The 23,448-nt window shown below is 38.3% G+C and overlaps 2 protein-coding genes across 9 annotated transcripts in view; both read left to right on the forward strand.

Annotated features, from left to right (window-relative positions):
* The window catches only part of C5H3orf33 (chromosome 5 C3orf33 homolog), a 369,083-nt gene that overhangs the window by 160,600 nt on the left and 185,035 nt on the right, over nt 1-23,448 (forward strand). The gene's annotated exons all lie outside the window — the stretch shown is intronic.
* Plch1 (phospholipase C eta 1) overlaps nt 1-23,448 on the forward strand; it is a 220,706-nt gene that overhangs the window by 117,768 nt on the left and 79,490 nt on the right. For all 8 annotated transcript variants that reach the window (XM_074073931.1, XM_074073933.1, XM_074073936.1 and 5 more), the window contains 4 exons: nt 8,461-8,607; nt 11,332-11,575; nt 18,258-18,387; nt 21,738-21,908. In XM_074073931.1, the coding sequence (XP_073930032.1) occupies nt 8,461-8,607; nt 11,332-11,575; nt 18,258-18,387; nt 21,738-21,908 (692 nt within the window). The remainder of the gene's footprint in view (nt 1-8,460; nt 8,608-11,331; nt 11,576-18,257; nt 18,388-21,737; nt 21,909-23,448) is intronic.

A 23,448-nucleotide genomic window follows, 5' to 3' on the forward strand; every position in this document is an offset into this window, starting at 1 on the left:
AGAAATGCTTTTAGGACTCTGATAGAACAATTCTTGTACAGCTAAGTAAAAATGTTTTTACTGGCTTCAGGGAAAATTAAGCCCTACTGATATGACTGAATAAATTGTTCAATAGGGTTTCCAGTTACTAGGGACAAGTGTTAAGGCCTAAATTTTTTAATATGGTGAACAGAGTTCTTACAAGTCAGTTAAAATAATCACAGCTACCATCGACACATTCTGACTGGGGTGAAGCAGTGTTCAGAGGCCTAAGAAGAACAAGGACAAATATCAAACAATTCTGTGATCCTCAGAGACCAGGACAATAAAAACACCAGGCATTTTTGTGATCCTCTGAGACCAGGCTCAAATTCAATAGCCTCCAATGGCCACTTTTATTCCCCTCCCCCTTTAGTCCTTATTATTATTATTTGCATTCCGTATCCAATTTTATTGTTAATTTTCACACTTCTTTTCCATCTTGTTACCATGAAATGGGATCACTATGATCCCTAAGTTTCTAAAAGCTGGACCTTGTGTATTACAGACTAGTATTTTGTACAAAGGGTCTTAGGAACCTGTATACCTGGTTTCTTTTTTGTGTAGAAAGAAAATTTGGGTCATGATTGTTTAAAAGACTTGCCAGTGGGCAACCCATTAGTGACCTAGATGTGAAGTTGGATGTTATACTAGTGAGGAGGATGGAGTGCTGCTTCGAGGCACAGGGGACTGGGTTTTGAGCCCTGACTCTGCTGTTTCCTGGCTTTATGACCTCAGACAAGTCCTTCACCTCTTTGAGTCTGTTTTACCCACTCCTGAATGAGGGACAGTTAATTATCGCTACTAACTTCACCAAGAGTTTATTAGGCAGAAGTAAGATTATATATGTTGAATAGTCTTAACACTGAATACAAAGCAGAACTGCTTAAACAAACAAAGCAACAAACAGAACAGCCACTTAGCCCTACCCTAATAGATTCTGATTTGATGGATATATGCTGGAGGTTTGTTACCAACATTTTTTTTTTCTAGTCTTGGGTTTGAACTTAGGGTCTCATGATAGGCAGGTAGGTGCTCCACCACTTGAGCCACTGGACCAGCCCTGTGATTGACATGTTTAAGGAAGTCTCCAAATGATTTAACCCTTGTTAGGCAGCAATGTTCTCTGTAAATAAAGACTTGTATTCATTGTGGCTTGAGAATTTTGTCCCCCAAATGTCCAGTACAATATAATATGAATGAACAAATGATGGAACAGGGTCCGTAGTCTTTTAAAAAAATATTGTTAATTAAAATTAGTTAATCATTGTAGAATGGTGATGATAATGTCATTTCTGATCTTGTATTGAAATAGAAAACTGCTTACATATTCGGTAGAACTAAATTTAGTTTTTATAAATTAATTTATTTCCCTTCTCCCAATGGAATAACATTAAATAAAACCAACAAAACTTTATCATTATGAATTATTATTAGCATTTCATTGACTTCCTAAGGCTAAAAATTATGGAACAGAAATGATTGTTGCATATAAAATAGATCTCATTAAAAAGAAAAATGTTATGTGGAAGGATTTAATAAACTAAAAAAGGTTTTACATTTCAAAGCTTATTAATGCCTTTGACCCTTTCTTTGACCTGAATGTCCGCCCTCATATGTATTCATCCACTTTGCAAATGTACCATGACACATAAGGCTTGCAAACAAATTCTAAAATGTTACTTGTAGCCAATTAGTTTCTAAAAGACGCTAAGACAATCTTATCTTCCCCACAGGGGTGATTTAGGCAATGAAAAGAAAATCAGTGAACTCCATTGTTTGCTCCTCCATGGGAAGAATCTTGCCTGGTGAGGGAGCTCCTCATGGCTGTTTGTAAACACGATTATTCCTAAGCTGATATTTGACTTTGGCCCTGCTGTTGGGTAGGGATAGCTCTGCAAGTGAAGCTATTCCCTGTGAAGAGCAGTTATATTTTATATAAACATTCATTTAAAAATTTAAGACACTAAGATGTCAGTTTTTGGTTTTGTTTTTAAATAAAATTATTCTGAAAGGCTTTCAGAAGAACTGGAACTTCGTTTTATTGAAAGAAACATTTATGATGCAAGATCAGCTTTTTTATAAACTCAAAGAACTTAGAGGAAAATGCCTTTTTTAGGTTTAAGAAAGGATTTTTAATGGCCTCGTGAGATTCACATGGCCAGTTAGTGACAGAACCAGAACCAGAGCTATTCTTGCTCATCTCCCTGCTCCCCCAAACTGTGACACCCCTGCCACCCAGCTACAGTTCCCATACTTGATCTTCCAGCCCTTGTCATGTACCAAAATAGAGTTTTGGTTTATGCCAAGAATAATACAAATATATACCCTTTACTTCTTCTCTGACGAGTTTTGGAAAACTCCCTTTCCTTTTTAGGAAACATAGCATATGCCGAGTAGAGCTTTTCTACATGGAGAGGAAACTTTGCAGAAGTGAAGCTCTTCCAATTACTCAGATTACTCTAATCTGTGGAACCTGGCAAGAATTCTACTCATGTTTTTCACATCCTTTTCTCTGAAAAGATTCTCTTTCAAAGGACATGGAGATTTCTTGTTTGTTTTTGTTTGCCTACTAATGTACAGAGCATGATCAGTGTCCCTGAACAAATGTGAGGCATGGCTGTGACCTTGCAGGTGACCCTTGGAACAGAGCCAAAGGCAGAGATAGGAAATGCAGTTATGATGCACACAAACACAGAGAGAAACACATGTACATGTGTGTGGAATACTTTCTGTGTTTGTGTATTACTTTGTTTTTATTTCCCCATTCCTATTCTTGTTGATTTCATCTTGACTTTTACATATGTAGGATACTGAGGGTCATTCTCTATCCTCTTTAGTAGATTCTCTCCAGCTCTTATGGGTAATCAATTTCATTGTTTTCTGGTTTATCCTTCTTGTGTTTCTTTTTATAATAAGTACACAATTGTATATTTTTTAGAGTTCTCATTTTTCTTAGGCGAAAGATAGCGTATTTAAAGTCTCTTTATTTACATATAGCTTTGCTAGTATCTCCTAACATTTACTCCATAGCAGTTCAGGGATCGTCCTTATTTTTAATAGCTACATAGTACTCCACTGTGTACATGTTCGGTCAGTTTTCTAATCAGGGTCATTTTACCATAAGTGCTGGTGGAAGGGTTTAATGTGATGTGCGGGAGATAGAGGAGGGAAGAGAAGACAGAACATAAGATGATCAGTTTAGAACCTCAGAAGCATTATGCTAAATAAAAGAAGCCAGGCACAAAGACTTCTGATTGTTTGATTTTGTGTTTGAAATGTCCAGAAAAGACCCATCTGTAGAGAGTGAAAGCAGGTTTGTGTCTGTCTAGAACTGTGGATGAAAATGGGAAGTGATTGCAGATGAGCCTGAGGTTTCTTCTTGGAGGATGGGAGTGTCCTGAAATTAGATTGCCACACACTGTAAATACTAAAGCCATTGAACTGCAGATTTGAAACAGGTGAATTTCATCACATATAAATTATATCTCAATAAAATTGTAAAGATCAGCCTCTGATGGTAGATCTGACACTCTTAAAATATGATCGCATCTGATTCAAACTTGGCTTAAAGAATCTAAGCCTCTTAGATGTCAAACATACTTAGTGAAATTCTTGGGATTCTCCCTAATGATATACACTTCCTATATGTTACTCTGAATCCGAAGTATTTTTTGTTCATTTGCTTTTAACAGTCTCTGCTTAAGGGAATTTGGAAATTTTACTTATCTTGAACTGACTGTGCCAGAAAGAACTGATTAAATCTTTTTAAGAGAGTTGAGTTCTAAGGGACCTGTAAATCATGTTGCTATGCCTTTCATTTTATAGATGAGACTATTAAGAGTTTTCAAACTAATTATGTAAGAAAGTTAGGAAAATAGTCCTTCACTCATCTGTTCTGCTCTTTAAATATTTATGCTACTCTGGTAGGCAGCCATTAAAATGATAATTATTAAGACTGTGTAGAAACATGGAAAGCTGTTTATAATACAAATGAAAAAGCAGAGTGCCAAATGACTTAAATATCATGATTTCAATCAGTGCAGCAAATTAGTGTACATGTGGAGGTCTGGAGAATAGCAGAGCAAAATGGTGTCTGATAGGCAAGTGACTGGTAGACATTTCTCTCCCTATATTCTTGGATGTTGCTGCATTGTCTCTGTACAAACTCGTTTTCTAAAAATATTAAAAATCTTTGATGTAGGGTCAAAGGGATTGTTTGCATATTTTCAGCTGCCTCAATTCGCAGCCCATTTTTGAAGTCTTCCACAGAGAATCTCCAGCACTGGAAATGTATTGGATGAGGTTGTAGCATTTTAAGCCACTGGATTCTTCCCTTGTTTACCTGCAGTGAAGCCTTTCTTACACTTTTTTATGTTACCTACCAATCTAGCATGACTGGAGAATGACTTTCATGCAAGGTGGTGACTGCTGTTACCCATCTCTACTGGAGGCACATGTTGATACAAAAGTGATTTGGATGAGACTGGAAGACTATTTTCTCAGGTCATGAGTTACCAAGAAAAGTTGAGAGTAGTTCTTCTTTGGTTCACTTTGCAACTGCAAAGGATTATTTGCTCTGAGTTTTGGGGAAGAGTGAAGAGGGTTGGGTGACTTTCAACACTTTGATGAACTCAGGTTTTTGATTTGGCTTTTCTACATGAAAGAGAGCAATTAGGGAGGCAGGATGAAGCAGTTACACAAACACTTAAAGAGACACCTTGTTCTACCTTGACTACCAAGTACGTTGAGTTGTGTCTGTGTTCACTGCAATACATCACGCTGACATCTTAGCCCACAGTGTCAGTGGGATAAATGCAAAACTGGTGAATTTTTAATATATTGTGTAAATGTATTCTTTCACTGAGGGATTGAATTCCACTTTAAAGTGTTGGGTTTTTCTTGGTGATGCTTGCTAAGAGGTAGGTGGTATTTGTTAGCTGAAGTAACTAAATCTTCCCTAGTATCACTGTGCCTTTCTTGTTAAAATCTTGAGATGCTATAGCCATAGCAATTCTATTTCAGGGAACTGAAAAGGAGATGGGAAAGTGAGAAGGAAAGATGGGGCCAGTGTGTTAGTCAGTCTTCTTTTGCTGTAATATGTACCTGAGATAAATGAACTTAAAAAGAGAAAGGTTTATTTTGATTCACAGTTTTAGACATTTCAGTTCCATGGTTGATTGGCCTAGTGTTTTGTAGCCTGTGGTGAGGCAGCACATCCGGGCGGTGGCATGGAGAAGTGCAAAACTGCTCACATCACAAATGGGGAAAATGAAGAGGAAAAGACTAGGGTATTCTAATCCTGTCACAGGAACACCCGCAGTGACCTAGGTCACTTCTTAAAGGTTCCACTACTTCCCAGTAGTTCCATAGGTTAGCGATCAAGCCTTTAACATGTAGGATCCAAACCCTAGCAGGTGGTGCAAGAAAAGTAGAGGACACTATATCAGATACATAGGTAGTCACTACTGATGTTATGATAATTCAGTTTCCCACTCTGTTTTAACAGTTTTTTATTTTCTCTTCCCAGAGACACAGATTTCAGAATTATGTTTTTATTGGGCCAGTCCTTTGCTCAGAAATATCTAGTAAATTGCTCATTGCCAGTGGATCACATCTTACTATACCAGCATCCTGCACAACCTAGTCTTAGCCTGCACTTGGAGTCATATGTCCTGCCAATTCCCCTGTGAGTCACTCTTTCAAATGTGGAGGCTCATCTTTTCCCTTTTCTCTAACCATACTCTTTCTTGTTCCTTTTCCAAGTCTGCATTGGTGTTTGTCCCCATTCCAATCTCTTTTTCTTTGGTCTTGTATAGTATTTCTGTCTTTACTTCCAGGTTGACATTTATTTTTAAAGATTTTCATAATAATAAAACTATAATAATTATGTCTTAGTTCATACTGCCATAACTCAATACCATAGACCGAGTGGTGTAAACCACAGACATTTATTTCTTACAGTGCTAGAGGTTGAAAAATACACGATCAGGAACAGATCAATTAATTTACCAGTAATGGTTCTTCTTCTGGATTGCCAATAGACTACTTTCGCCTCATATGGCAAGCAGAAAGGGACGGGACAGGGAAAAGAAAGGGAGGAAAGAGGGATGGGGCGGAAGAGAGAGAGCTTTCTTGTAAGGACACTAATCCTGTTTGGAAGCCCCACTCTCCTTACCTTGCTAAAGCTAATGACCTTCGAAAGGTCTCTCTCCCAACACTATCACACTGAGGGTTAGAACTTGAATAGTGCATTTGGGGTAATAATCATTCAGTACACCACAAAATAGCTATGATTTATAGTGCTGATGGTGTGTCCGGGAGTGTTTTCAGTACTTCTAATGAATTAACTCATTCAGTCCTCACCAAAATCCAAGAGGAAAAATACATTATTACCTCCATTTTACAGATAAGGAACTGGAGGCACAGAGGTTAAGTGACTTGCCCGAGTTTTATGCAGTTTGTAGGTGGCACAGTTGGAATTCTATCCAAGGGAGATGCTGACTGTGCTCTCTACCAAGTTCTAAGGGTCATTAAATAGCATCTTTTTAGATGCCTCATTCTTTTTAAATTTAAACTCTTAAAACTAAAAAAAAAAAACCTCCTGTTTTTTCTTCATTTCATGACAGTCCTGTGCTTAAGAAAAGTTGTTGCTCTGTGACATCTTGTTTATGGATGTGGCCTGTTGTCAGTAGTCAGTGATGCTCTCAGAAGTTTTCCTGGGAGTTTCAGCTTGGTTGGTTTGATTTGATGGTTTTGTCTTTTACTCTGATACTCCCTTCTCATCACTACCTTTCCCTTCCCTTCCCTCCTCCCCCCACCCCCCACCCTTAGTCGTGCTGGGGATCCAGTCCATGACCTCATGATTTTTGGCAAGTGCTCTACCATTGAACTACACCATCAGTCACAGTTTTCTTAAGCAATCTTACTTGAGTATTTGATGACTTAGATTAAATGAGTAAGGCAACCTATGCTTCACCTTCCTTACACTATCAAGTCCTATAACTGTACTTAATTTTATGCAGTTCCTCCTTGATTTAATTATAGTAAGGAAAGACTCTTCATAGAGTAAGTAGTGCTGGTGGGTATGTGGAAGTTATCTTTAATGGGTACCCCATCCATGCAGTGTTAAGCTGTTGGATCGGATTCCTTGTAAAGACAAAATACTTATCCAAAAAAGCTGAAGTCTAATACTGTGTTTCTTTTATCTGTTGCTCCTAACAGCATCACTTTCTAAGGTTGGTACTCAGAAATAGATATTTCAAATAATCTATTTCTTGTTGACATAATGAAGCAAAAGTATTTGGAAGAGTATTGCAAAGCTTGCAGAATCCAGAGGAAAATGTAATTTACTATCATTCTTAGGAAGAATAAGAAATGTGACAACTATGACCCCTTAGGGTGGCCAATCAGGAGCATCTGTTAGGATCCAGTTGTTGAAATGGCTCAGTTCTATTTCAGTCAATGACTTGCTCAGGGTTGGTGGCCCTTGGAAGGGTGTTAGTTGGCTCTAAGCTTAAGTCAGGTGCCTATTCCTTAATTGGGTGATTAATAGGTCACCAAAGGCTCGTGAAACTGATGAAGAGTATCTCTAAAACAAGGTGAAACCGGCAAAACCAGCAGAGGCTTACTTCCTGCAAGATTCATCTCAAGGCAGATTGGTTTTAAATGACAGCTTTCACTTAGACACTGTGCGATTTGGATATTACCTGAATTCAGTTGCTAAGTTATTTCACCAGATGAAAAAAATCTTAGCAGTTTAAATGCATTAACAAATATTTCAATTGTGAAAATGTTGTATTTCCTGGTTATATAAAAAATTTATTCAACTGTTTTCAAACAAAAATGTAGTAACATGAATTTACATGTAACTATCATCCAACTTTCACAATCATTGGTATTTTGCCAACTTGTTGGTTACATTTTAAAGTATTATTATTAAGGTAGAGCACTTGCTTAGCATGCACAAGGCCTTGGGTTCAATTTCAAGCATCCCAACAAACAAACGAACAAACAAAAACAAAACAAAAACCTTAGCGCATTATTATTATAAGATGCTTTTACAATTGGTTGTATAAAAACACAAGATTTGGCATATCTGAAAACTTGCTTTAGAAACATAAATCCAAGTATCAAGTGCTCGTTAGTGTCATTCAAAAAAAAAAAAAAACCCAGAATAAAAGCTCGCTCTGTACAACACTAATGTATTATTTATCTGGAAAGTGATTTTTTATTTTTGTCAGTAAGGCCTTTTACTGGCACAACATTAATTGAATTAATTCCTTTACAGTTCTCTATTTCAGGCTAACTCTGGCCAAATTTGTCCTTTGGTCCCTGTGGTCTTTGAGGGTGCATCAGAAGTTTTATTTGCCTGTAAGACCTGGCTACCAGTGTGCACATTGCATTGTGCTAGAGCTGAATGTTCTTTGATCTCTTTTGCAGTTGAGAGATGCATGAGTGTAATGCAGTCCGGGACACAGATGATCAAACTGAAGCGTGGGACCAAAGGCCTCGTCCGGCTCTTTTACCTGGATGAGCACCGGACCCGCCTCCGATGGCGACCTTCTAGGAAGAGTGAGAAGGCAAAAAGTAAAACCAGTCTTTGAATTCTTTGCTTGGATTGACACAATAACACATGGTTAACACTGGGTAGGCTCTGGGGAAGCTCCAGATCTGTGGAACTTTCATATTTTTGCAAGTTTGGGGTCAGCTGATTATGGTATTGAGATAATCACCATCTTTGGGGAATTTAAATGCATAAAAATTGTCTCATCTATGAATGCAGTAAAGGCTAATATTTCTCCTGGAAATAGTTGGAAAATGATGTACTTTTTAAAAATTGGGATATTAGTTTTTATAGCTTGAGACCTTTTATTTTCGCATAAAAGGTAAGGGACATCATAACTCCAGTGGGCTTTAAAAAGTATTGCTATATTCTGAGTGCAGTCACCTGATTAATGAATTAGCAACACTGTTTTTTTTTTTCTTTTATTATTCATATGTGCATACAAGGCTTGGTTCATTTCTCCCCCCTGCCCCCACCCCCTCCCTTACCACCCACTCCACCCCCTCCCGCTCCCCCCCTCAATACCCAGCAGAAACTATTTTGCCCTTATCTCTAATTTTGTTGTAGAGAGAGTATAAGCAATAATAGGAAGGAACAAGGGGTTTTGCTGGTTGAGATAAGGATAGCTATACAGGGCATTGACTCACATTGATTTCCTGTGCGTGTGTGTTACCTTCTAGGTTAATTCTTTTTGATCTAACCTTTTCTCTAGTTCCTGGTCCCCTTTTCCTATTGGCCTCAGAGCAACACTGTTTTAATGGCATCATTTTGATCTGACTCCTAGTTAAAGCCTCTCTTCTACATCATATTATCTGGATTCCCCTAGTTAAACAAAACCACTAAGATAGATGGACAGATGGATAGGTAGCTATAGCTGGGAAGAGATTTACTAGTTATTGGCTCCTTTGCTTATGGAGGCTGAAAAGGGCCCTATTATGCCCTTTGCAAGCTGGAGAGCAGGGAAGCTAGTAGCGTGACGCAGTGTGAACCTGCAGGCCTGAGAGCCTGGAAGCTGACTATGTGGGTGTCAGCATCCACAGGCCAGAGGAGCTGAACTTCTGATGTGCAAGGGCAGGAGAAGATGGGTGTTCCAACTCCAGAAGAGAGAGTTCTGTCTGGGCTCTCATCTGATTGGATGGTCCTACTCACATTTGTTGAGGGAGGCTTTTCTTTCTTCAGTCTACTTATTCAAATATTAATTTCTTACAGAAGAACCCTCCCAGACATAACCTAGAAATAATGCTGTAGAAGCTCTCTGAGTATGCCTTCAGCCAGGCACGCTGACACTTAAATAAACTGTCATGTACTCCTGCTATGCTGAGCCCTCTGCAGCAGCTCTCATCAGTCCCTTCCTGGCCGCATGGTAACCTCTTTGGTCCCAAGTCTCTTCACCTTTCTGATGACCTATTGCAAAGTCTCCTAATCAGTTTCCATTTTCTTTCCTGTCTTTATCTGTAACAGATAAGCCCTCCTCTAAAGTAAGCTTGCATCATAAGCAAATGTATTAACTCATCTATCAAGAAGCTCAGATATCAGCAGCACCTGTGCATGGGGCATTTTGTTTCTCATTCTGTTCCCTGAAGTGCCCAGGGCTCTGTCCCTTGAGCACAGACATTGTAGTCAAGAAAGTAGCAACATGGCCTGGGCAGTTTTGGGCAGAAAGAACCTTCTCTTCCAAAAGAAAAGAACCTCTTTCTATATCCTTCCTTCAACGCAGACTGCCCTTATCTGTGTGGTTAGAACTGGGTTGCATGTCCACACCTAAATCAATCCTAAGAAATAGTGGGGTGGGACCACCCTAATGGTTTCAGACTGCAAGGACTTTTCCTGGAGCTGAGTGAAGTCTTATTTTCCTATTAGTTATATGGGGAATTAGTTTATAACAATAAAACCAGGACCCTGCCTCTAAGGCAGAATGAAGAGTAAAATGTGTACCTGGGAAACTGGTAGGATGGTCAATACTACTCGTTCTTGCTTAAAAACAAGCAGGAAAACAATATCAGCAACAAAATAAACAAGCAAACGAAAAGACCAGTGCTTCTCTGTTCCAAGTCTTTAGTGTTTTTATCTTGCTTCACCTCCTAAATATCCTAGTATCCCAGCCTGCCTCTCCAAGATCTAACCTTCATCCACCTTTTCAGTTTATCTCCCGTTATTCTCTCTCCTGAGTTTCCCGGTGCAGCATAAACAACCTCTTCAGCATCCCCGGAGTGGGCCTGATACTTCTGGATCTTCCTGTCCTTCCTATGGGATGTCACCTTGTCCTCTGTGCTTCTCCAAGGCCTGCTGCACTTTCTTTAGGAATGTCAGTCACATTTAGCTGTGCTAATTGGTTACCAGAAAATTTCTTTTCCTTTCAATTTTCTAACTATCTTCTCATGCATTTTGCAAAACACCAGTCACCTCTAGGTCTTTGCATGTTTTCCCTCCATCGGTATATAACTGAGAATTTGACATATGTATTAGTTACCTTTTCTACCAGTTTCTTGCCCTGATGGGCATATCTATCTTTTGACTATAAGTTTCAAAAGTCCTAAATCATTGCCTTGGGAGAAGGACATTATTAAGAATTCTCAGAAAAGTAAAGAGTTATGTGGAGAAGTCTCCTTGCAGGAAACAGTAGGTCCAGTGTTTCACATATGGACTTAACCCAAAACTATCAGAGAGTGAATTTTGCTCTCCTTGTTTCTTAATCACTGTAAGTAAATATCGTTTCCATATAACCATGCATCTCACTTCCTTCACAGTTCTTATTGACTCCATTTATAAAGTCACCGAGGGCCGGCAGTCTGAAATATTCCACAGACAAGCTGAGGGGAACTTCGATCCTAGCTGCTGCTTCACCATCTACCATGGCAACCACATGGAGTCCCTGGACCTCATCACCTCCAATCCTGAGGAAGCACGCACCTGGATTACCGGCCTCAAGTACCTGATGGCCGGCATCAGTGATGAGGACTCCCTCGCCAAGAGGCAGAGGACCCATGACCAATATCCTCCTCATAGTTTCATTTCTGAGTCATGTGCTGTGTGTGTGCAAAGGGAGGATAGATATGCATTTTTTCTTCCCGTAATTATGAGTTTAAGAGCATCTCCTTTCTGTTTCTTTCTTTTAACCCTTACATCCTCTACTCCCTTCCTGACTCTCACCCCCAGTAGATGAATACGTAAAACTATAGAGACATAAAGTTGTATGAACTCAGGAGTAAAATTCTTGTGAAGAATTTGAATTTAGCCAACAATCTAAGAGATCTCTTATTAAGTATTAATCTAAGAGATCTCTTATTAAGTATTAATCTAAGAGATCTCTTATTAAGTATTATTGAGTGTTATTGTAGGAGTATTTGTTAACTATAACCGAGAAAAGCATTGATTTAGATTAGAGAAAATTCTGATTGTCATAAAGTCAGTTTACTTTAACAAGTACCTTTTGAGTTCCAATTATGTCACAGCCATTGAGCTCCTTTCTGCTTTTTTCTGTTTTGAACTTGCGGTGTGGAAACTAAATTGATTGATACTCTAGAGGAAGTTGTTTTCTATTTACTAACATTTGCCCTCTCCAAATTGCTTGAGAAAGGAGAATCTATTTTTAATTTCTGATGAAAGCATTCTGGTGGCCCTTCAGTACTGATGAGAGAAATGATGGTACAGATAGTCTGAAGGCACTGTTCCCTGCTGGGATGGAGCTGCACGTGTGGCATGGCCTTTTTGACCTCAATTTCCCTATCTGTAAAGTGAGGGTATCTGACTAGCCCACTGGCGGGGTTCTCGTCTTCACATTTCAAATGGCCCAAAGATGTGTGCTTCTGTCCGTGTGGGGAGAAATGCCATCTCCTTGATGGCATTGGCCTGCATGTCCTCATTTTTGTAGAGTAGTGAGAAATTTGTGCTGATCCAGCTGTAATCCCTCACCCAAGGTATTATTGCAGCAGAAGGAAATATTAGCCCATGAAGGGATCTGGACAGCGTGGTGGCCTGAGCTGATGGGCCATGACGTTTTCATCCATAGTCACAGCGAGCAGATAAGTGCAAGCAGGAATCACGAATGAACAAAATCCAACCATGGGAACTAACTTTCTGTGCCTCAGGCTGTTGGTCTGATTTTTAAGTTTTCAGCATTTGATGAAAAACAAATGAGCAAAACCACTGCATCAGTGGGAATGCTTTCTGATGCAAGCAGCAGAGGCCATCCTAACAGTGCTTTGGATGGTAAGGAGCTTATGTATTCTCAAAAGCCGGAACTTAAGATGGGGCAGTTCCAGGGTGGGTCAGTTCAGTGGCTCAGTGATGAGGTCTGCCAACCTCAGCATGTGGATGGTCAAAGTGAGCTGCAGGCTTTTCAGGCAGCAGCTCCAAACACAGTCCTACTCAGAGGCAGTGAAGTTTCTTCTCATGATCTTTCTGAAGAACAAAGAAAAACTTCCCAGAAACCCCCCAAAATGACCTCTTCATCTTTGGTCACAATTACTATTGCAGGCCCATTTCTGAGCCAATCACTGGCAAGAGATCTTCATTGTCACAATTGAACATTGTTACCAGGAGCCTTTTTTGTATTCTTGAAACGTGAAGAGGCCAAAGACCCTTTGTTTATGTGGGTTCTGTCTGTGGGTATTTGTCCTATTAAGACCAAATCTGACAGTTTTTAAAGTCATAATGAACTACATGTTAACACAGCATTTTATGAAAAATAACTACATTTTTCAAAGCAAAACAAATTGGAAGAGTCCCATTGCTTCACTGTTTTGCAAGTCTCTAATATTGGACTTAATAGCACACATATGTTCATTCATTTGCTTCTGCATCCAACCTATTATGATGTGTTGGTTTACTTAAAATATTTGGAGAAAATCCAGTATCACACAGATAAGATGCTGAAATTAGGAGACCTCTTGGTTCAAGGGACCCCCAGGACTATACCTCAAAGATGGCTGGATTAAGGCCAAGATGCACCCCTCTCCCCTTCAGCTCCCCATACCATTAAAACACGTGACTCTCGTATACCTGAATAAAACTGAGGTTCTTTTTGTTTGGAAGAAGGGAAGGGAATGACTTTGTGTAGATAATTAGGTCCACAAGCTGCTGTCCTCACCCACTTACCTAAGACACATTCACAGTATTCCACAGCCTGTAGTCTCTCACACAAGTCTGTGTCAGAACACTTGACATGAACTAATGAGAGATGAGTATAAATGGCAGAAGCCTCTTTTTGCTTTGTTGGTCAACTTTTTTTTTAAACCTAAATTTTTTTTGCTAGCAGGATGGGATTTGAACTCAGGGCTTTGTGCTTGCAAAGCAGGTACTCTGTTGCTTAAGCCATATCTCCAACCCATTTGTTCTGGTTATTTTGAAGATAGGGTCTCATGAACCATTTGCCTGGGCTGACCTCAAACTGTAACCGTCAGTACCTCAGCCTCCCAAGTAGCTTGGATTACAGGTGTGAGCCACTGGCACCAGGGCTAAACCTAATTTGCTTATCTGTGTTTATTGGTACTTGAAAATAAACTTACCAGGTTGTAAGCTGAGAGATTTCATATTCGGAAAATACACAATCTGATAGCAAGTATAGCCTAGACCTGCAGAGGAACAATTTATAAGAAATGTAGAAGTGGTGTCTCTCTCTTGAGAACCCACACTCACCCCTTGAATGTGTACTTTTACCCATGATAAAACTTTCTCCTAACTCAGGAAGGAAGGAAGGAGGGAGGGAGGGAGAGAGGGAGAGGGAAGGGAGGGAGGGAGGGAGAGAGAGAGAGAGAGAGAGAAGGAAGGGAAGGGAAAGAAAGAAATTTAGAGGTAGAAGATGTTTGTGCCAGTGAAGAAAAAAAATTAAGAAGAGAAGAAATTAATGAATAATAAGGAAAAAGCTGAAGTAAAAAATGGTAAGTTATGTTGAGATGGAACCATTTTTATACAAATTTGTCAGAATTTGATAAGGTTTTAGGTAATATCTTAACAGAATGACATCGTTGGTCACACATACATCTATTTACATTAATTGAAGAGAACAGATTTCAGATTCATATTTCACTTGGAACTCAACTAACTGTGAATGAACAATGAGCATATTGAATTTTAAATGGCTGAAGGAGAAAATCCATGCAATCTAAACTGTGGATCCAGTTGTTTCCATAGCCTGGCTGCATTGAGGGACCTAGATGTGTTTCTTACATGGTACCATGGCTAAGGACTCAGACCTGGTGCTGTGCTGCCTGGGGTCCAGCCCTAACTCCGGCAAGTGCTGTGTAAATTTGGGGGAATTGAACTCTTTTGCCTGAAAGTCTGTGTGTAACATGGTAATGATGAAAGTTAATAGTGCCAAACCTGTGGAGGTGTTTGGGCATTAAATGAATCGACATAAGCAAAGTCCTTAAGTCAGTGCCCAGCACAGAGGATTGCTGCTGGATAGGTAAGAGGTGACAAGCTTCTTTCCTATCCAGACAGCTTAAAGTCTGAAATCTCAGCAGCCTCACTGCTCAAATGATGGTGCTGGCACCCAACCTCAGGGTGTTTCTTACCATTCTGCTCCATGTTTTCCCCACTTTGTCTCATGACACCCAGAAGACCTGAGGCAGCCCCTTATGCATGTCATATAGTAAAGCTTTATTCCATTCTCTCAAACTATAGGGTAGGCAAATCTGGCACACCACCTATTTTTGTCTGGGTTCCTGAGCTAAGAATGGGTATTAAATGACTAAAAGAAAAAAAAACAAAAACAAAACAAAAGAAGAATATTTTATGACGTGAAAATTATTTAAAATTCAAACTCCACTGTCCATAAAGTTTTATTAGAATACAGCTGTGCACATTCATGTATTTCTGTGACAGTGGCAGAGTGGAGTAGTTGCAATTGGGATCAAACAGACTGCAGATCTAAAATATCTACCATTAGGCTTTGTACAGGAAGTTTGTCCACCGTTGCACACCATTCAGTTCTGTCTATTCTCCCACTTGTCTCCATTAATGGAACCATTAATTTCCATTCAGTTTTATTCTGGATTTTTTCTGCAGAATGACAGCTTCTCTTCCTAAAGCTGTTGTGTGTTTAGCTATCAATCTGTAATTCAGAGCTTTTCTAGGCACTCGTATCTTGATTAAGAATAGCTTGAAGATACAGACCCTTTCACCTGCAGTTGTATATTATGTGTACCATTCCTGGAAAGAATTTTTTTCTTTGATCGAGTCTTAGAATTCGAAGGACCTCACAGTTATGTAATTATGCTCCTGGACCTTGTAGATCAAGAAACAGAGGTTCTGAGGGGGTGCTGAGTGACCACTGTCACAGGGCCAGGGTAGTGGTAGAATTAGGACTAATGTGCATCTCTTGGTCTGACTCCATCTCCATTTTGCCTCACCAGTTCCATCTGTGCCAGTTTATGCACAGATGATGAAGGTTGCCAGCACAGGCCCATCCTGACAGGTTGTATCTCTAGAATGCACTCATTGAGGGCTTCATTGCCTCTTCCTTTTCTCTAAAAAAGTCTTTGAAAGACTTTGTCAGCTAAACATATTGTGGGGAACAGAGCAGTGTCAACAGTCAGAAGAAACGGAGTTAACTGAGCAGGTGCTTTGTGCACAAAAAATAGAGAAAAAGGATTTGGATACTTATTAGTAATTGGCCCACCTCATTGGTTCACCCTTTTGATTCTTTGGTTACTTTTCCTCTAGGTCTGAGTCTCCCTTTAACTTCCAGGTAACATATATAATGAGGTCCTAACTGAACTCTACAAGGAAAAGCTGAACTTGAAAGATCTCAGCACTTTTACTGGGGTCTGAATGCAGGGCCTTGCGTTTGCTGGCAGCTGCTCTACTGTTTGAGCCACACCTCTAGCTTAAGAGCTATGCTCTTATATTTATTTTAAAATGTTATCTGCTTTATTCATGAATTTCTTAAAGTACTGGATTTGAATTTTTTAAAGAATACAAAGCTAAGGATGTTTTTCATTAAAAAAGCAAAAAAAAAAAGTATTTAAAGGGACAAAGAAAAAAATATCATGAAGGGCACAAAGTGTGAATCAAGGTATTTACCATCTGGAAATCACCTCTATTTAACTCTAGAAGGAATCAGACTTTACCTTTCCATTACCGTTCTGGTTGTTTTTGCTTTCTTTTTAAAATTACAAATGTTAACACATATAAATGATAAAAATTAATGGGATTCACTGTGTTGTTTCCGCATGTGTTTTTCCTTTCTAAGGCACAGTCTTTTGTAATCCTAACTTGACACGTGGGAAATGTAAATGTGCTTTGCTACCCCTGGGAGATAAGTTGATATTTGGGTTAAGATGGAAACCTTTCAGTGATGTCACAGCTTGAGAACGAGTATTGTCTACTGGCCTTCTCTTATGCCCTCCTGTCCTCCCATTTCTTGGCTTTTAACCTATGTTTTTTCCTACTTTGCTTTTCCGGTTTGTTTCCATCCCCCTCATTCTTTCCCTTTTTATTACCCTTCATTCTTTGAAGCTCAATTTGGTACTTCAAGCACACACACCATTCTGGCCTGTCTAACCTACCCTTCAACGACTATAATCATCCCCTTTTTAAAAAATCCTCTGCTAAAAGTTAAGTGGGAATTTTCATTTCATCCATTCAGTTTGCTCATCCCTCTGAGGGTCTTATAAAACATGGCATATGGAAATCACATGTATGTTATGAATATGTAATATCACATGATAGAAATCCTGTATTTCTAAACTCTGAACTTTGAGAACATCTACTAGTCCCATCAGTCCTCTTCTTCATATTACTGACTGTGATCAGAAGTTTGGGCCAATTTTATGAGAACTGCCAAAGCTAGCAGTGCGAAGAGGAATGCAGAATAGAGGTAGGGCTTACAAGGGAGAGATGAGGTGCTATGTCCGGTCATAACAGACCTGGGTATGAGACCTTGTTCTCTTACCAATTCTGACCACATTTCTCCTTTTCCTTTAGTTTTACATACTCATCTGAATAAAGATGGGATTGAAATGGATGGTCTAATTTCTTAAATATAGACGTGTGGCTGAGAAAAGAATTCAAATCCCATACCAGGAGTATTGTGAATGTAAAGAGATTCTAGGTGAAAGGGCATAGGAGAAGGTAAGGCCCAAATATATTTGAGGTTTCATCATAAAGAAATCCTTGAACAGAGTGCTTAACAGCTTTCACACTCGGCCACTCCTGCCTCGTGCTACCTCTATACCTCATAAATGAGGCCCTCTAACCTTATGCGTGGGGATATAAGATTTGTGGTCAGGAAAATACTTCATATAGAAATATCTTGAATTTATGGTGTTTACGAATGGAGATGTGGATTAAGGTATTATCTTCTGGAGTAGAGTTAGGACTATATATATATATAAATGCAGGTTTTCATCCTTACAATTGATGAAATGCACTGTTTTGGCGGCAATAGGTTTAGCTTAAATTTGGATATGCTAGGTAAGGATGTTTGAATTAAAGAAGCTCTCACAATAGACTGGTTTGACTCCCATTTCACAGTGGAGGTTCGCCTTCCTTGCCTTTCCTGTTATATTGTCACTGTTAGGAATTCCTTAGAGCCCGTGAATTGTAGGGTCTCTCCAAAACAATTTCTTCTCAAGGTCCACATTATCCATAAATGTCCTTGTGAGTATTCTGTGACAGAGCAGTTTTTATTTTGATGAAAACACAAGTGTTTTCTTTGACCTTTCTGCACGTGGGTGAAGCAGACCTTTGAGGAGGCTGATAAGAATGGCGATGGCTTATTGAATATTGAAGAGATACATCAATTGATGCATAAACTAAATGTCAGTCTGCCCCGAAGAAAAGTCAGGCAAATGTTTCAGGTATGTTTTCACAATTGCATTGGCCTGATGGGAGGCACACAGATTATTAATGTGCTTAGGCACATTAAAAGGCTATTTTGTTTTGCTGAAAGCTAATATTTCTTGTTCTGTACTGTTTCTTTTTCTTTGGTGAAGAGAGCCATTTTGTTTTATTGAAAAAGCTTATAAACTTAACATGAATTCATAGTTTCACTTCCTCAAATGCTTTTTTTTGTGGTTGTCATTTTCATAGAGTAATTACAACCTACTTTCCTGACACCTAAATGGTAGAGTAAACTTGATCAAGTGGATGAAAATGTCTCATCTGCCTACCTCACAGGGCTATTGTGAGGATAAGAATAAAGACCAAGTAACATGAGAAAAATAGCACTTGTCCAAGGTCTCCAGAGTCCTCCCTTTTGTTTTTGATGAGTTTAAGATTTAAAATCCACGAGGCTTAGAAGTGCTACCATTTACTGAGATCTCCAGAAGTTTGTTCATCGTCATTGGTGTTAGGCAAGATGTTCTTTCCCTGCTGGGTCATCGAGGCAAGTCCTCAGACTGGCACTTACTCTGGGTATCTAGGTGGATTGTACTGAATCCTTAGTCTGAAGTGCAGAATGAGTTCTGTTAAATTTAAGTTGGGACAGAGATAATATTAGGCAATATTAAACTATTAGTAATATTAATAGAATATCAATTTACAAAAAGCACTTATTTGGAGGTGAGTTATATGCATAATCTGTGTTGTGCAATGTTTTTTCATCCTCAGAGACCAGGTAGGTGATGTTCTACATGTAAAAATAAGCATAGGAGAGCAATATGATTTATATCTGGTGATTCTTTTGTCTCCTAATCACTTGTTCTTACAGGGTTAGGAACAGAACCAACAAACGTATGAGTTGCAACAATGAATGGAAGACAGGCTTACTCCCTTCTGTGACCCCATAAGGTGGTCCTGTTTAGGGGGACTCTTGGTTGCAGATAGTTTGCATTGTGTGGTCCCATTGCAATGGAAAACAGAGAGGAAAGAAGAAGAAGGTGTGAGATATACTATACATGAAACCCAGAGATGGAGTGAGGGACTTTGGAGGGGAAATGAATTGTTCCATGTAGAATGAATTATCTTTAGACTACCTGGAAAGACTTTTGCCATGTTCCTGGCTTTCCCTTTTTCTTTTGCCCTGTTGGGAGCCCCACCTCCTTGTCTGTTCTTTACATAGATGGTGTTTAAACATGAGAGGCCAAGTTTAAAGAAAGGGCAAAGTATAGGCCTATAAAAATAATGTATTTTTTGATAGTAAGATAAGGAAGTAACATAGGCTATAGAACTGTTTTTGCTTTCATATTTTTTTCTAATGTGCAAAGCACTTTAGCGGGTAAACTAGAAAATGTTTATGTCCAGTGACTTATGAGTTCAAAGTAAGTCCTTTAGACAAGTTTTAAGAAAATATTGGGTCTCTTTTTATTATCTTAGATTTGAAAATTTATCAAACCAGAAGTGATGGCAAGTGGCTGTGCCTGCTACATGTGGAACAGTTTTATGTAGGCCTTGCATCCTGTAGGGGTCTGTAGAGAAAAGCTCATAGTGGGAGTGACAGGTCCAAGGACCTTGTTACAGACTGAGTATCCTTTCTCCATACACTTGAGACCAGAAGTGTTTTGGGTATAAGATTTTTTTTTCCAGATTTTAGAATGCTTGCTTATATGTAATGAAGTATGTTTCTTATACACCTTATACACATAGCCTGAAGGTAATTTTATACAATATTTTTGGTGTACCTGTGTTGTAGCTGCAGTCAATCTCATGAAGTCAGGTGTGGAATTGACCACTTGTGTCATCATATTAGTGTTCAAAAAGTTTTGGGTTTGGTAGCGTTTTACATTTCAGATTTTCAGATCAGGAATATTCAACTTCTATTATTTCAGGAGTGTTCTCTTGCCGTTGACTGTATTTCTGGAAAAGATACTAAATCCTCCCTCCCTCTCTTTTTCCCTCCCTCCCTCCCTCCCTCCCTCCCTTCCTTCCTTCCCAGCTTTCCTCCCTCCCTCCTTCCTTCTTCATCTTTAGATACTGTTATTTAAACCTCAGGGTTTTACTATTTTTAATTGGTTAGGCATTTACATGGAAGGCTTGAAAAGTGTTTTATCCCTGTGTATAGGATTAAATGTTTTGGCAGAGTTATGGTAGGAATAATATGGACATTCTTAGACACAAAGACTCTCCAACTAAGAGCCTCACACATCAAAACTTTTGATATTTTATGGTCCAGTTTACCCTGATCTTTAAAATGACAGGCTGCAACAGTGATTGACTTCACACAGAAACTACATAAGACTTAAATATTGATCAAAGCCTTTGCTCATAATTGACCCAGAGGTAACAAAGTTTAAAAAAAATTTTGTGAGTACTTTGATTTTCAAAGCTATGTTAAAATCACTTAACAGCTGACTGTTCTTTAAAAAAATCCACATGCTTCAAAATGCTGCTCATTCCCTGTCAGTTTTTGTTTGGTTACAACCATGTTTGCTTTGAATGAAGATGGATTGGTTGCTCATTATATGTTCTCAACAGTTTTACCACAAATTCAGTCCATCAGAAGTAAGATCATGGTGAAAGATTCCCTCTCACTAGGTAATTAGAGACAAATGATTTAAAGTAAACACAATCCAGATGGATTGTTCAGATTTGTTCATGGAGGGAAGGCTGGAAGGTACCACGGATGTGGTGATTTTGAGAGCATGAGCGCCCCCTGTGGAGACGCAGAGATTGCCTTACAGGAAAATCCAATCTGATGGATTACCGTTCAGGCAGGTGAGAGACTGGGGTTTTTGTCATGGACTAAATACATTGTTCCTTTTCTGTTCTTGTTTAGTCTTGTTCAAGACTTCTTCTTTTTTTTAATTAGTTTCTTCAAAAGTCAGTTTTTGCTTACCTTCGTTATATTTTTTCCTCGTTGCTTTCTGTTTTTACAGGTTCTAATTTTTTCTAGCTTTTTGAATTGAATTATTAACTTTTTCAGTGCTAGGGATCAAAACCAGGAGTCCTGAACAAGTTTTAATATGTAGTATATTTGTTCACTTTTATATGCTTAATGCCCTATTTAGAATTGTATTATACTGCTTAATTTATAAATTTACTGTGGTTGGATAAATTGATTTGAACAAGATTGATTCTTTATAACTTCTTGAAACTTCCTCTGTGGTCTAATTATATAGTTAATTCTGTTAAAAATGTTCCATATGTGCTTAAAGTCATGTTCACTATTTGTGATTTCTGTGCTTGCCCATTTGTAGTAAATCTTATTTTCCTCTAGTGAATATACTATTTCAAGCTCTCCTTCTGTCTGTTCCTTCTACACCTTTTCCAGGAAGCTGACACAGATGAGAATCAGGGAACTTTGACATTTGAAGAATTCTGTGTGTTTTACAAAATGATGTCATTGAGGCGAGACCTATATTTGTTGCTCTTGAGCTACAGTGATAAGAAAGATCATCTAACAGTGGAAGAACTGGCTCAGTTTTTGAAGGTGGAGCAAAAGGTATGGTTAGACTGCTGAATTGAGTGTGTACTTAAAAATGCTAGTGAGAGACACATGGCTGTATTTTGGAGTTAGATATAGGTACTTTAAATCTACGACAGAAGGGAAAATATCACAAGTCTGCAAAAATTTTTCTATGAATCATTTAAAATATATTTCAAGTGGCTCTTAAGAGTAGAGGTGATAAATTGAACACTGGCTTATATAGTTTTTTTAATCTTAAATATATGAGTATAGATATACATATTTTCCCACAAGGAAATAAATGTTAATGTATTTCATTTTAGATACAATGGTATGTTTTCTTTATAGTAATACTATGAAGTATTAGTAATAGTATAAATTTACACTTTATATAGTCATTTATGATTTTGAATTAGCATTAATAAAAATAAATTTATATTTATACTAACAGATTAGTATAAATAAAAGCATAAATTTATATTTATACTCATATGGCTAGTTTGTTTTACTATGACATAATTATTTGCTAGCATTACAGTAGGTCATTGATAATTCTGATAGGAAATTGGCATTTGTGAAAACTCTAGAAAATTAGGTCCCAATTAGCAAAGGAAATTCCTAAATCTATTTAAGATAAAACATTTAAATTTAATTTTAATATAGGATGAATTGTGCTGAATGAATTGTTCTTATTCTTTTAGTATTGCTACTCTTATATCCCCTCAAACTCCATCTGTTTTTCATGTAGAGAAATAATACATTTTTGTTTTTTGGTGGTAGGGTTTGAACTCAGGGCCTCACAATTGCGAGGCAGGCACTTTACTGCCTGAGCTACTTTGCTGGCCCCCCACTTTTTTTTTTTTTTTTTTTTGAGACAGGGTCTCACTGTGTAGCCCAGGCTGGTATTGAACTTTTGATTCTCCTGCCTTGGCATCCTGAGTGCTAGGATTACAGAAGAACAATAGAAAATTTTTGTTAAAGATTTTTAATCTTTTATATTAGACTATTTGTGTGTAGGAGGACACTTTTGGTTTTGCTGCAGTTGATGAGGTTTACTTTTAATTTTGTTTAGATTTATGCACTCATAACCTTAGTATAAAGAACTTAGTTTGTTGACCCATTTTCAATCAGTCATTTAACTCTGTTGAAATCATAGTCATCGAATTCTTGAACTGTATTGTATAATCATGAGTAGAAGGATTTCTTTTTGTAGTGCTAATATAAGTAATCAGCCAGCCTGTTTGAATACTTTTGTCTTTTTAAAAAAACTTTTTTGAGATATGATTAATGTACCATGAAATTCACCCTTTTAAAGGGTACAATTCAGTGGTTTTTAGTATAGTCATAGAGTTGTACAACTCTCACCACTATCAATTTGCCAAACATTTTCCTTATCTCAGGAAGAAACCCCTTACCCATTATCAGTCACTCCCTATTTCTTTCTACCCCTAGACCTGGGCAACAAGGTCTTTCTGCCTCATTGGTTTGTATATTCTAGACATTTTATATAAAGGGAGTCATATAATGTGTGGTTTGTGTGATTGTCTTCTTTCATTTAGCAGAATGTTTTCAGGGT

This window comes from Castor canadensis, chromosome 5 (assembly GCF_047511655.1).
Source record: "Castor canadensis chromosome 5, mCasCan1.hap1v2, whole genome shotgun sequence".
NCBI lineage: Eukaryota > Metazoa > Chordata > Mammalia > Rodentia > Castoridae > Castor > Castor canadensis.